The sequence below is a fragment of the Vitis vinifera genome, chromosome 8, assembly GCF_030704535.1.
Source record: "Vitis vinifera cultivar Pinot Noir 40024 chromosome 8, ASM3070453v1".
Classification (NCBI taxonomy): domain Eukaryota; kingdom Viridiplantae; phylum Streptophyta; class Magnoliopsida; order Vitales; family Vitaceae; genus Vitis; species Vitis vinifera.
Genome location: NC_081812.1, coordinates 23,523,124 through 23,538,567, shown reverse-complemented (window position 1 = coordinate 23,538,567; position 15,444 = coordinate 23,523,124). Strand labels below are relative to the sequence as shown.

Genomic DNA, 15,444 nt, shown 5'->3' with positions numbered 1-15,444 from the left:
TAAACGACCCACCCCTTACCCATTAGAAAGAATATATCTATATATAATGATTTAATTTAGTTTTAAAAGGAATAATCAACAATTGGGGCTTGTATGGTAATTTACTATTTACCTTTTAAGAAGTCTTGTTTATGTTAATAGTGTTAGGAGTTTAAATTTTACTAAAATAAAAGTTATTATTATAACCGATAATGAGTGTGAATGCTTGTATTTCATTATTATTCAATTATAAAATTATAATTTAATAAGTTTGGTGGACTTTTGTTTCTTATTTTTATTTTTATTTTGGAAATATGAATAAATAGTAAATACAATTCATTGTCCGCGGGAGAAATACTCAAATGAATGGATTATTCTTCCTCAACCGCCCAGGAGCTAATTATTAACCCCTTAACCTCTTGACCCAATGATGGAGGAAAGGGCCTCATGGGAAGGCCTTGAACCTATGGGGATCCTGTTGGAAAAATGGGATGAATGAAATTAAGTAAATCCATTGAATTAAGTAAATTCATTCATTTTTCCAGAATTCTAAGAGTCTCAAGAAGCCAAATTCATTTTGGCTTTCTGAATCTGTCTATGTTTTTCCCTCCTTGAAGTCTATAAATAGTGGTAGACTTTCTTTCAAAAAAATAGCAAAAAATGAAAAACTTTGGAGTATTGTCAGAGTGTTGAAGAGTTCCTTCCTTCCGTGTCCGTGATAGAGTTGAACAATTTCCAGTTCGCCGGAGTGGCTGCAGAGTATTGTTGCTGCCATTCGAAGATCGTTTTATCCTGGGAGACAGATGCCTTGCGATTCTCAAAGCACCTGTGGAGAAGGCGAATCTGTTTTAAGGAGATTGTGTTTTCCACAAGACTCGGTCTAATCTTCTTCCTTAATTCTCTGTTTTTTTTTTCTTTCCAATTTTCTTTTATTTTCTTATGAACTAACCAGTGTGTGCAATGTGGTTGTCTAACATTCTTAAAACAGACTTTTTCAAAGGAAAACCAGTGGTTGGTGAAAAGGAAACAAGTTATCAAGAAGAAGAAGAAGGAAAAAGAAAAAACCAGTGAGAAAGAAAAAAAAAAAAAAATTCAAATTTGTGTTTTTTTTTAGAAGAAAAAAAAAAAAACAACCATTTGTTACAAAAAGAAGTTTCGAACTCTTAACCTGAGCCCTTTTTCTCATGCTCAACTCAGTAAGACACCATTGGACTGTGACTCATGTTTTTTTTTTTTTATGGGAAAAATACCTTCTTATAAAGTTTGTACCAAGTCTTTTGAAAATTTGGAAATTATGATACAAAGAAGTTCTGTCTAAGGTAATTGGAATTTAAGCGGGACCATTTGTGACCCCTCCAATTTCCTAGGAACTGAATATTCTGTCTAAGGAAGCTAGTCCTGGTCTAGGTCATTATACTCCACTAGTCTTTCCTGGGAATACTCTGTAAAGTGATTTTCAGTTTTTTTTTTTTGGAAAAAAAAAGAAAAAAAGAAAAAAGAAAAAAAGAAATTGACACATTTTCTTGGATGTTTCAGAAAAAATGACAACTGAATCCGATAACGTTGTTGTAACTGAATTAGCCCCAGTGGCAACCCCTACTGTGGCCCAAGTGCCAGCGATGCCTACTGCTGTACCAATCTCTGTCTCACCAGGAGAAAAACCAGAGAAGTTCAGTGGACTAAATTTTAAAAGGTGGCAACAAAAGATGTTATTCTATTTGACCACGTTGAATCTTGCAAGATTCTTGACTGAGGATGCTCCTAAGCTCAAAGAAGACGAGCACGATATCCAAGTCATCAGTGCTATAGATGCTTGGAAACATTCTGACTTCTTGTGTAGAAATTATGTCATGAATGGTTTAGCTGATTCGTTGTACAATGTTTATTCTGACAAGAAAACAGCTAAGGAGCTATGGGAATCTCTAGACCGGAAATATAAAACTGAGGATGCCGGGACTAAGAAATTTGTTGTGGGTCGCTTCCTCGACTATAAGATGGTAGATTCCAAGACTGTGGTAAGTCAAGTCCAAGAACTTCAAGTAATCTTGCATGAGATACATGCTGAGGGAATGATGTTGAGTGAAACTTTCCAAGTAGCAGCTATTATTGAGAAACTACCCCCTGCTTGGAAAGATTTTAAGAATTACCTCAAGCACAAAAGAAAGGAAATGAGCATCGAGGATCTAATTATTAGACTTCGCATTGAAGAAGATAATAGAAGATCTGAAAAGAAAGGGGCGCACACTCTAAATGAGGCCAAGGCTAACTTTGTGGAACATGGTCAAAGTTCCAAGGCAAAGAAGAACAACAACAAAGGGAAAGGATCTAAGTTGGGACCTAAAGGAGGGATCTCAAAAAAGCCGAAATTTCAAGGGAAATGCTTCAATTGTGGTAAGCAAGGTCACAAGTCTGTTGATTGTAGACTGCCCAAAAAGAATAAACCTAAGGAAGCTAATGTGATTGACGACATCACTAAAAATGTTCCTGACATTGACCTCACAGCAGTAGTCTCTAAGGTGAACTTGGTGGGTTCTAACCCAAAGGAATGGTGGATTGATACTGGTGCTACTCGCCATGTATGCTCTGATAAGAAAATGTTCTCCACTTTTGAACCAATTGAGAATGGGGAAAAAGTGTTCATGGGGAACTCTGCCACCTCTGAGATCAAGGGTCAAGGTAAAGTAATCTTGAAGATGACTTCTGGGAAAGAGTTGACTCTGACCAATGTTTTATATGTGCTGGAAATTCGCAAGAACTTGGTGTCTGGTTCATTGCTGAATAATCATGGATTTCGGTTGGTCTTTGAGTCAAACAAATTTGTTTTGTCCAAGAGTGGAATGTATGTTGGGAAATGCTATATGAGTGATGGAATGTGGAAACTCAATGTAATGACTATTATTAAGTCAAATATGAATAAAGCTAGTACTTCTACTTACATGCTTGAGTCTTCTAATCTATGGCATGGTAGATTAGGACATGTTAATTATGATACATTACGTAGATTAATTAACTTAAATCATATACCAACATTCCAAATTAATTCCAACCATAAATGTGAAACTTGTGTTGAGGCAAAACTAACAAGGTCATCTTTTCAAAGTGTTGAAAGAAACACTGAACCTCTTGATTTGATTCATAGTGATACCTGTGATTTGAAATTTGTACAAACAATAAGTGGTAATAAATATTTTATTACTTTTGTTGACGATAGCACCAAATACTGTTATGTGTATTTACTAAAAAGCAAGGATGAAGCTATAGAGAAATTTGTTCTCTATAAAAACGAAGTTGAGAATCAACTCAACAAGAAAATTAAGGTACTAAGAAGCGATCGAGGTGGTGAGTATGAATCGCCATTTGTTGACATTTGTGCTCAACATGGGATTATACACGAAACAACAACACCTTATTCGCCTTAATCCAATGGAGTGGCTGAGCGAAAGAATCGTACCTTAAAGGAAATGATGAATGCAATGTTAATAAGTTCTAGTTTGCCACAAAACATGTGGGGAGAAGTCATTTTAACTGCTAATTACCTTTTGAATAAGGTACCCAAAAAGAAAGCAGAAAAGACTCCATATGAGTTATGGAAAGGAAGAAAGTCATCCTACACATACTTACGAATGTAGGGATGTCTTGCTAAAGTGGCAGTTCCTCCACCTAAAAAGGTGAAAATAGGACATAAGACTATTGATTTCATTTTCATTGGCTATGCACATAATAGTAATGCTTATCGGTTTTTTGTTTATGAATCAAATATCCCAGATATTCATAAGAACGCGATAATGGAATAAAGGAATGCATCATTCTTTGAAGATGTATTTCCATGTAAATCCAAAGAAGAGCCAAGTTCATAAAAAAGAATGCTTGAGAGTCAGGATCAAAATGAAGAAGTTGAGGTAGAACCTAGACGTAGCAAAAGGGTAAGGACAGAAAAGTCTTTTGGTCCAGATTTTCTAACTTTTATGCTTGAAGGCGAACCTCAAACTTTTAAAGAGGCAGTGAACTCTACAGAAGGTCTTATGTGGAAAGAGGTCATTAAGAGTGAAATTGATTCCATATTGCAAAACCATACTTGGGAACTAGTGGATCTTCCACCAGGTTGTAAACCTTTAAGTTCCAAGTGGATTTTCAAGAGAAAGATGAAAGTAGATGGATCAATTGACAAGTATAAAGCAAGACTTGTAATCAAAGGCTACAGACAAACTGAAGGCCTAGATTATTTTGACACATATTCTCCTGTGACGAGAATAAATTCCATAAGGATGGTACTTGCAATTGCTGCATTGAGAAATCTTGAAATACATCAAATGGATGTAAAAACAGCCTTTCTAAATGGAGATTTAGATGAAGAAATCTATATGGAGCAACCTGAGGGTTTTTCAGCTCCAAGACAAGAAAAGAAAGTTTGTAAACTGGTGAAATCTTTGTATGGCTTAAAACAAGCACCAAAACAATGGCATGAAAAATTTGACAATGTTATGCTGTCACATGGCTTCAAAATCAATGAATGTGACAAGTGTGTTTATGTCAAGGATACAGAACATGGATATGCCATTGTATGTTTGTATGTAGATGACATGCTTATTGTTGGTAGTGATGATAAGATGATCACATCTACAAAGAACATGTTGAATTCAAGGTTTGACATGAAAGACATGGGACTTGCTGATGTTATATTGGGAATAAAAATCAAAAGAACATCAAATGAACTCATATTAAGTCAGTCACATTATGTAGACAAAATTCTTGGAAAGTTTGATAAAGATAATTCTGGAGTTGCTAGAACACCGGTGGATGTAACTCTACATTTGTCCAAGAATAAAGGTGAGAGTGTTTCTCAAGTAGAATACTCTAGAGTAATAGGCAGTCTAATGTACTTAATGAGTTGTACAAGACTAGACATAGCCTATGCGGTTAGTAAACTGAGTAGATATACGAGTAATCCCGGAGCCAAGCATTGGCAAGGAATTATAAGAGTACTAAAGTACTTACGGTTTACTCGTGATTATGGGCTGCACTATACAAGATATCCTGCTGTACTTGAAGGATATAGTGATGCGAATTGGATATCTAATGTTAAAGACTCAAAATCCCATAGTGGTTATGTGTTTACACTAGGAGGTGCAGCAGTGTCGTGGAAATCCTCAAAACAAACGGTTATTGCCAGATCCACAATGGAATCTGAATTTATAGCACTAGATAAATGTGGGGAAGAGGCTGAATGGTTACGCCACTTCCTAGAGGATATTCCAAGGTGGTCAAAGCCTGTGCCTCCAATTTGCATACATTGTGATAGTCAATCTGCAATTGGTAGAGCACAGAGTAATATGTATAATGGTAAGTCTAGACACATTCGTCGTAGACACAATACCATTAGACAACTACTCTCAACTGGGGTTATCTCTGTGGACTATGTGAAATCCAAAGATAACATTGCGGATCCACTAACCAAAAGGTTAAATAAAGAGTTAGTTGAAAAGTCATCAAGGGGAATGGGACTAAAACCCATAAAAGAATAAGTTAATACAGTGGATACCCAACCTAGTTGACTGGAGATCCCGAGATCTAGGTTCAAAAGGGACAACTAAACTGTAAAGACTTTGTTAAATCACTGTGGGGATCTTCCCTAGTCCATTCCTATGATAAAATAGTGATGCCCGTAAGAGGAAAGGGTAAGCTATGCTTTTAATGATCCTTATGCTTCGGAAATCCGAACAGAGTAATGCGGGTTACTCGTGATTAAGAGATCACCTATGTAAAAGTGAAGTGGGGCCGCTTCTAAGGGAATTGAATAGGGCACAATTCTTATTAAACTCTTATAGAACCAGGCGTATGTTCATGGCCAAAATGAACATAAAAGTGAGAACTGAAATATGTTAGGAAGATTCCTGTGTGAGATATGTCATCATCTACATAAATGACAGAACAGTTCAAGGACATCGTGTCTACTGTTTAGCTAGTAGAGTAAACATATTTCTACAAGGGAAGGTTCAAAGGGTAACACCTACCTCTCCTATGCAGGTTTCAACCGTTGTACTCTATCACAAAGTTCATCGTGTCTTAATTTCTTTCATGTGGGGAATTGTTGGAAAAAGGGGATGAATGAAATTAAGTAAATCCATTGAATTAAGTAAATTCATTCATTTTTCCAGAATTATAAGAGTCTCAAGAAGCCAAATTCATTTTGGCTTTCTGAACCTGTCTGTGTTCTTCCCTCCTTGAAGTCTATAAATAGTGGTAGACTTTCTTTCAAAAAAATAGCAAAAAATGAAAAACTTTGGAGTATTGTCAGAGTGTTGAAGAGTTCCTTCCTTCCGTGTCCGTGATAGAGTTGAACAATTTCCAGTTCGCCGGAGTGGCTGCAGAGTGTTGTTGCTGCCATTCGAAGATCGTTTTATCCTGGGAGACAGACACCTTGCGATTCTCAAAGCACCTATGGAGAAGGCGAATCTGTTTTAAGGAGATTGTGTTTTCCACAAGACTCGGTCTAATCTTCTTCCTTAATTCTCTGTTTTTTTTTTTCCAGTTTTCTTTTATTTTCTTATGAACTAACCAGTGTGTGCAGTGTGGTTGTCTAACAGATCCTAGGCAGAGAGTAGAGATGGCCTGGAGGTTTGGTGGTTCAACCCAAGAAAACAAAAAATGAGGAAATGAGCATGACAACAAGCACCGCGTGTGCACCAGACAAACACCACCCATGCACCAGGCAAGTATCGCATGCGTAGCAGTCTCACGCCCATGCGTGCAGCAGACCACGCCCATATGCACACCATGCCACACCTGTGCGCACACTTAGCACACATCATGCACATGTGGGGCTATGAAGATGGTGTTGATGAATGATAAGGTTTTTTTATATAATATGATTATTATTTATTTAAATATTCCATTATGTCTCCTCAAGGGGGTTTAATGTCTCCTCCAAACATTTTGAAAATGACTTGTAATGCTTTTTAAGGGGGGTAGGTGACTCAAGGGCACAAAGGCCAAGCCATGGCCACATCAAGGAGGAACCATGGCAAGGTCTTGGGCATGTCTAAGACATATGAAAGGCACACAAGCACGCACACATGGACTCCACGACATGTGTGGCATGCACCCCGTGGCTGTAACGACACGGGGCCTGACGTGGCTTACTTCCTCCCCGCACTAGCACAAGAGCACCTAAAGACTTGTGCAGTGAGCCAGTTGATGAAGCCATGGGCGCAATGCCATGACTCAATGTTGTGAATCAGTGGCTAAACAAAAAGCTCTGAGGCAGTTATCGAGATTGATGGTGCATGACAAAAACAAGGCAATGATGGAGCCTTGACTAACTAGAGGGAACTTGACACATGCCCAGGCCATGGGCACCTTGACATGGTACTCAGATATCAGTGTGAGGAAGACACACTGATGCACCAGACACACCTGATCAATTGGTCGATGCACGTTGCTAATTCAAAGAGCTTTGGTCAAAGACATCTTGATGGGCACTCGTTCACAAGAGGCACCTTACGGGGAGGAGGCAACTTGTTAGGGGGACTCGTCAACTGTTCTATGAGTAAAGGTTTGAGGGAACAACAGTTAGCTAGTGGTAGCAGGTTGATCAGTACAACACATGAGGTGGTAGCAATAACTAAGATTTAGCAACAGGGAATTGGCAGATAGCTGAGGAGCTAGTAGCCAGTGCGAAGGGACACCTCAGTTCAAAGGGGTGTCTCTAGCTTTGTGGTTATAGGCGGTTGCATAACCACCAACAAACTCCTTGATTTGAAATTTAAAAGAGAAAACTGCAAACTGAGTCATATAAACTAATAAAAGCCCCATACATCCCTGAGACAGAGTATGTATGGTATTTTGAATGTTTAGGGGTTTAAGCATTATATTCTTTGACTCTGACAAAGTGTTGAGCAGTTTTGTATGTATGTAGAGATTGAAATAATACAAGTTGGGAAGCATTTCTGTAATTGAGTTGGTTTGTTACACTGCTTTTATAAGGGCTAGAAAGGGAAAGGTTGGCTAAGAAAGGGTTTTTAGCACCGCACACTTGGTGAAAAATTTGAGGTTCATATCAGGGTTGTGACACCTTGTCAGTGACTTGGTGTAGAAGGGGCAAAACAAACGATATCTTGTAGCATGGATTTTCCAAGCTTCTTGGATTAATGGAAGACACGTGTACAACAAGGCTATGTGAACGGTTCTTGACACCGTCATTTTTTATATTTCAAGTGATTTTTTAAAACTACTTTACCCTAATCCACATTTCCAATTACTTTATATTTTTCAAAAATAGTGTTTTAAAAACATGTTTTCAATTATTTCTAGAAATTACATTTTATTTTAAAAATAAAAATATAAAAAAAATTGGACTAAAATTATGACCTTTTAAAATATCTTTTATAATTATAATTTTTCTTAAAATAATCTAAAAACACCTCAAACTTATTTTTGGAAAAATGATACACTATCGATAGAATTTTTAATTGTTTTCAAAATAATTTTCTGCCATATCTTTAAATTCCTATATACTTTACTTCTTCAATCCCATTTAACATATGAATATTAAAATATTATTTTATATCAAATTTTATAGATGATATTTGATAAATCAATTTAATGACTTGCCGGTAGTTGAATAGAATAAATCAAGGTTGTTTGGTTAGAAAAAACAAATAAGACTTAGGGTTGTTGTTGTTATTATTATTATTTTTTTTAATTTAAGTTTGGAGAAAGTTGTTTTAAAATTTAAAGTAAAAGTAATTTTTTTTTTTACCTTATTCGTTAATACAAAATTATCTTTTAAAAAATTGTTAAGTTAAAAAATAAATAATTTTAAAAACGACTTGAATCAGTAAAATAAAATAAAATAAACAAACTAATACTCAACCTTACTGAGTATTATTTATAATTAAACTAAAGTCTATTTTGTTTTAACACAAAACGCAAACATCACCCTTAATCCTAATATATATATATATATATACACAAGTTAACATGATTTAACGGCTTAGTTTAAGTTACTGAAAATATTGAATATGTTTGATAAGTATTGAAGTTATTTTTAAAATTTAAGTCGTGACATTAAAAGAATGTTTAATTACCGAGCATATTAAAATTTTAATGACTTCATTTAAGCTATTAAATATAGTGAGTGTGTTTGCCCTAGTAGTGTAATTTATATATGAATTGATACCTTAAGCATTATTTAAATTAAAGTCAGTTAAAATAATTAAATATTAATTTTTATCAAACACCATATATTATTTAATCAATCATATTTAATTTCTTAAATTAAGTTATTAATTTATATTGAATTATTAAATTAATTTACTAAACACCATTTTGATACTGAATCAAAGTTTCAATTTAAGTCATTTACATATCTAATTAATCTTACCAATGAGTAGAAGAAAGAGTCTGTTTTAAAACTATATTAATAAAAAAATTAGTTTGATATTTTTTTTTTTGGCTGGGAATAGAGCTTTATAACATATTTTGATTGTTTTTTAAGGCTTATTTAAAAAAACAATTATATAAATATAAAATAAAAATAAAAATAAAATAAAACAATCAAAATAAATTTATTTAAAAAACAAAAAATAAACTTTTATTTTATAAAATATAAAAAAAATAATTTTGAAAACATTTCTAAATGGGCACTAAAAACTTTTTATAGGGTGGTTACAAAGTGGAGCCCTTTCATATGAAAAAAAAAACCTCAATATGTTAAATAATAATTTAATTTTTTTTGGCATCAAACAACCTTAACTAAGGCTTAAAATTGTGAAAATATATATAAGAAATAATAACAAATAGATTTAAAAGTTAATAAATTATTTTAATATATATTTTTAAAATTTATTGAACTTAATAAATGAGGTGATTTATGATTTATTTGAAAATATTTTTTAAAAAAAAGCCATGAAAAAGAATTAAAATTTGTTTGGAGGAATGAAATTTTGTTTAGAAATTTAAAATAGGAAAAATAATTTTTTTTGATTTATGTATATGGTAAAAATTTTAAATATTCTCTATGTTTTCAATTATAATTTTACAAAAAAATAACTGAAAGTTAAAAAATTATTTTTGTATGATAAATTTGTAATAAGAAAATAAGATGTACACCAAAATTTTAAATAAATAAATAAATAATCATAACAATAGCAATAGCATAATATGCCATTAAAGCTCTGATAAGAGCTGCAGCTTCACCGACGAATCAAGAACCCTAGGAAAAGGAAGGAGAAGATGTCTTCGTCAGCATCATCATCGTCATCATCTCCATCGAGGAGGAAAGCCTTATTCATAAGCTCACTCATAATCCTATGGTACTCATCCAACATTGGGGTCATTCTTCTCAACAAGTTCCTGCTCTCCAACTATGGCTTCAGCTTCCCAATCTTCCTCACAATGTGCCACATGTCTGCTTGTGCAATTCTCAGTTACGTCTCCATTGTTTTCTTGAAAATTGCGCCTCTGCAGGCCCTTAAATCTAGGGCTCAGTTCCTCAAGATTGCCACTCTCAGCATTGTATTCTGTGCCTCTGTTGTCGGTGGCAACATTTCGCTTCGGTATCTCCCTGTCTCCTTCAATCAGGCCGTCGGTGCAACCACGCCGTTTTTCACCGCCGTGTTTGCTTATTTGATGACCCTTAAGCGGGAGGCTTGGGTCACCTATGTTGCTCTTGTACCAGTTGTTGCCGGGGTCGTGATCGCAAGTGGGGTATGTTTATTTATTTGCTTTATTTCTGGGATCATCAGTTAATTTTGTTAATTTTATTTATTTATTTATCTATTGTGAATTTTGTTTTGATCTGTGACTGGTTCTAAGTGTGAATTATCTTCGTTGGTGTTTGTTATGTGTTGGGTTTTGTGGCTGTTTTCGGAATTCGATATCTATTTCATGTTATGCTATGTTTTGGTTTGATTTTGAGGTTATTTGATGCAATGCCAAGTCGATGTATGAGTTTCCTGATCTGCAACTCTATTCCAAGGGTTGATTTCAGATAATTCGTGGACTTGATGTGGTACATGGATGTTACAAATTGTGGGAGTTTTTTTCTGGCAGCTTATATAGGGTTAATGGGATCAGAAGCAGAGGTGAAGGATCCTCAGTTATGGGACAAGCCATGTTCTTTTTAGTTAGGTGGATCTTGGGTTGAAAACTTGAAATGCTTTCATCAGTAGAGTAGATAGGGCATTGTTGGGACCGTCTCAAAACAAAACAAACTACTTTGTATGTATGTTCGATAGGATTTATAATTGTCTAATGAGATAAAAATTTATGGGGTAAAACTCTGTCCTTATATAATGGAACATTTTGATTAGAATGAACTCGTGTATTAAGGATGCACCCCTCGCTTGTTGTTAGGTGCTTATTAGTACATTACTTTGCCTGTAAACAAGAAGGAAAATTTGATTAGAACAAGCCCTTAGTAGAATCATTTGTATTGGAAGGATAAATAGATCTATCCTTTAATGGAGTGAACACTGAGGCATTTATCCTAAAGATGGTTTTGTATTGCTGTATCTTCTAGGGAATTTATTATTGGGATGGAGGTTATAACATACCGGGATTCAATATTTATGCAAGCTGTGGAATAAAGAGCATCCGGATATAAAATGTAATATCCAGTTGGAAAGAAAGACCAAAATGCTACACCCTTAATAAGGGCATCAGAGGATTAGCTTAACAAACATGTTTTCTGCTGACTAACGTTCAACCATGAGTTTGAAACCTTTGTCCCTATATCAGATGGCAGAGGCAAGAAACCAAAGTGGATCATCTTCAAGTCATTAATTATTTCTTACCACATAATTTTACTTGAAGTTTCACCAGTATTGTTCTTTTTGTTAGGCTGGATAATTTTCAATGAATGACATCCACCATGTATCCCCCAACTCTATGTAATACACATTTAAACAAATCATGCAGCTGCTACCATTTTTATTTGTAGTTTGCTTTATTATATCAATTGGCGTCTGGAAAGTCACTTGATAGTGAGTATTCTTACAGAAAATTTCCCATTGATCATATTAAATTTTGGAATATGTTAACTCATGGATCTTTCTGTGTTTCTGCTGCAGGGTTGCTGCAGGGTTATTATGTCATACCCTCTGCAGAAAATAAGTAAATAAATATACAAATGAAAATGTTAATTGAGGAGTAAAGAAGATTAAGTGCCTTATTGCTACTAGGATGGTTTCTCTTTATGTTTTTCTTCTTTTTAAAAAACTCTTCTTCCTGTTTTCAATGGACTTTTAAGCATGAGATTATTTTGTTGGTGCTAGGGTGAGCCAAGTTTCCACTTGTTTGGATTTATAATGTGCATAAGTGCAACTGCTGCAAGGGCATTCAAATCTGTTCTTCAGGGTGTCCTACTTTCCTCTGAAGGGTAAACCCTTTGCTCTTTCAGTTATTTTCCTATCAAAAATAATTGTTGTGAGATGGTAGTTATTTCTATTAGTTTGAGGTTTTGTATGACCAGAACTAGGTTTTATCACTGAAGAACCTTGAGTTTACAAGGTTTCAAATGTGAACATAATCAGGAGTGGCACCTAAATAAGAAGTTTTCTGCTGTTTTTTTTTTGTCTTTGTAAATGTGCTGTTTGTTTTCTCTGTAGCTACTTTATTGAATGTTTCACATTCTCAAGTTACTTTGAGGTTCTATCAGGTCAGAATTAAAGTTTTTTCACTGAAGGATCCTGAGTTTACAAGATTTCAAATGGGAACTGCATAATCAGAAATCTGAATGCGTAATCAGAAGTTTGAAGGAGTGATGACTAAAAAGGAATATATCTACAACGAGGGTCTAAATTAGATCACTTGTCTGGCAGAGGAATGGAGATTTTTTTGCATACCTTAAGGTCTTTCTCCAAGGATTTTTAAAGCAAAATCTGTTGCTTGATATATACAGAAGGAAAATGAAACCAAATAAGTTGCAATTGAGGAGTTAAAACTGGGAATACTTTTTCTTATTGGATATGCACCTGGGCCTGGGAAAGGGACCATCTTTATTAACCATCCAACTAATGAATGTCCTATCAAGGGGTTGCAAACATATGAAAACAAAAGGCATTATTCAGAAATGGTTGGTAATTTTTGTAGAGATATACCTTTCTCATAAATAGTACAGTACAAGTGTTTATTTTATTCTTTTCATCCTTTTTGTTTGCATGTTTACCTTTATGCCCCATTTGGTTAACTAAGTGGACAAAATGTAAAGAAAAATTGGAACTTTACAACTATTTGGAGCTGGGATGATTTTTTTAAATTCCAAATTTCTTTTCTTCTCTTCCATACTCTCTGCAGTGCAAAAAATATTTTGTTGATGCGTAATCTGCTTCCTACATGGCATATCTTATCCAAGTTTCTCTCATCTCTGCAGGGAAAAGTTAAACTCCATGAATCTGTTGCTGTATATGTCTCCAATTGCAGTTCTAGTTTTATTGCCTGCTGCACTTATAATGGAACCCAATGTGTTAGATGCCACCATTTCACTTGGGAAGGAGCATAAATTCATGTGGATGCTTCTTTTGGTGAATTCAGCAATGGCCTATTCGGCCAATTTGTCCAACTTCTTGGTGACCAAGCATACAAGTCCTCTGACACTCCAGGTTCAGCATCTTTGGCTTTTATTCTCTCTCTCAGTAAATAAATAAATAAATCTTTTTCTTGGGTAAATGATTTGAAGTATAGGTAACAATACAGTAATAATTATCTAGTCTATGTAAGATAGTATGAAGTATTGAGTAACAGTATGCATTCTGATGCATATTCATGAAGCTGCAAGTCTATCAACTGGAATGACATCATTATAGGCTGTCATCACAAGTAATGGTGAAAAGTTGAAATGAAACCATTCCCTGAACTGTAAATTGACCATGATTACGATTTCATGAATATTAGATACCACCATTTGTCATGACTGCTCCATTTTTTTGTAATGGCTTGTTTAGAGAATTTAGCATTTTCAAATGCTTTGAAAATTTGCATTGAATGATTTGATTTCCTTGGGGCTTACAAACACATTCTTACCATTTACCTTGTCTTGATGAAATTCCAGGTGGGTTTATTGGATTGGTTTTTTAATGTTTTTCACACTAAATACTGCTTATAATCCCAACTGTATACTCTTAACATGAACTCAGCGTACAGGGTGGAGTAATATGTGCTCACCAATTTTTACACTGTTCCACACAATTCTAAGAACCAGGTTTTCTCCAATAAGAACATTTCTTTCCTAAGTGATCCTGAGTAAACTGCAAATAGGGAGAAGCAGCTCATGCTCTTTAGATCTCACTCACCAGGATTCTTTGGTCAATATAGACTATTGTTTAAAACAAATAGTTGACTAAGTTCATGCAAGAAGGTTAGCCTCTGCTACAAGAAAATTTTTGTGCATAGTGATTTGGAACTTCTATGAAGGGTTGCATCAGTAGGAGCTGGTCATGTTGCTGAACAAACCAAAGCTTGAAAAGGAGATTTGGATTGAGCTCGGGCCAATCTTTAATATCAATTAGGATCAAAGTAAAGACTGATATTTGACTTGGCTCAATGGATCTCTAATCCTGGATTTAATACTCTTGCTCCATAAATGTCATCTACTTTGGCCCTGAACTATTCCAAATTTCTCAAAGGTGTATGCATGTTTGTCAAGACAGACACATTTGGTCCGAGAATTGGTAAAACAATTCCCTTTAATGGGATATGAAATCAATTTTCCATTTCATCCAAAGACATTTTCAAAATGAGGGATAAGATTCTTTTATTTGTCTATGATTATAGACAATGCTATCCACATTATCCATGGAATTGGAACCTTAACTCTATTTAGGATTCCTTATTTTTATCTCATTGCTCTTATTTATTTCTTATTTTCAGAATAGGGATTTATGGCTAGTCTATTATGTTGTTCTATTTGTTGTAGCTTTCAATAGATGAATTCTGCGTATTCATGTATCCTCAATCCCTGGAATTATGGTGTGATCAGGTACTAGGCAATGCAAAAGGAGCTGTGGCTGTTGTCATATCAATACTTATATTCCAGAATCCAGTGACCGTTGTTGGGATTTCTGGCTACACAATTACCGTTCTTGGGGTTGTTGCTTATGGGGAAACCAAGCGGAGATTTAAATGAATTTTTTGTTGTTTTTCCTTCTTGACTTTTTCTTTTTTCCCTTTTATCCGCAAGAGGGTAGGTGTTGTAATTTTTGTTATTAATCGACTCTGTACTAGATTCTGTTAGTGATTTATTTGATTTGAGAGTAATTTATATTTTTCAGTTGCCTTTCTAGCTGGTTGGGAAGTGAGTGCTAGTTGTCACTGGTTCTTCTTCACCTTTCCTTTTCCTTTTGTGGTACCATTGAAGGAATGGCTATATTGAGAACCATGGCAACCTTTGATTTGTTCCTCGGAATAAAAAACTCAAATATCAAAGTCAGTTTTTTTAATGCAAAAATTCCTAAAACATTCTTTAAT

At 34.8% G+C, this 15,444-nt stretch overlaps 1 protein-coding gene across 1 annotated transcript; it reads left to right on the top strand.

Annotated features, from left to right (window-relative positions):
• Window positions 1–10,110: 10,110 nt before the first annotated feature.
• Window positions 10,111–15,247, top strand: LOC100264021 (probable sugar phosphate/phosphate translocator At5g04160-like). The gene is made up of 4 exons (XM_002284415.5): window positions 10,111–10,686; window positions 12,255–12,358; window positions 13,352–13,580; window positions 14,957–15,247. The coding sequence occupies exons 1-4, from the start codon at window positions 10,213–10,215 to the stop codon at window positions 15,101–15,103; spliced, it is 954 nt and encodes a 317-aa protein (XP_002284451.1). The 5' UTR covers window positions 10,111–10,212; the 3' UTR covers window positions 15,104–15,247.
• Window positions 15,248–15,444: the final 197 nt, after the last annotated feature.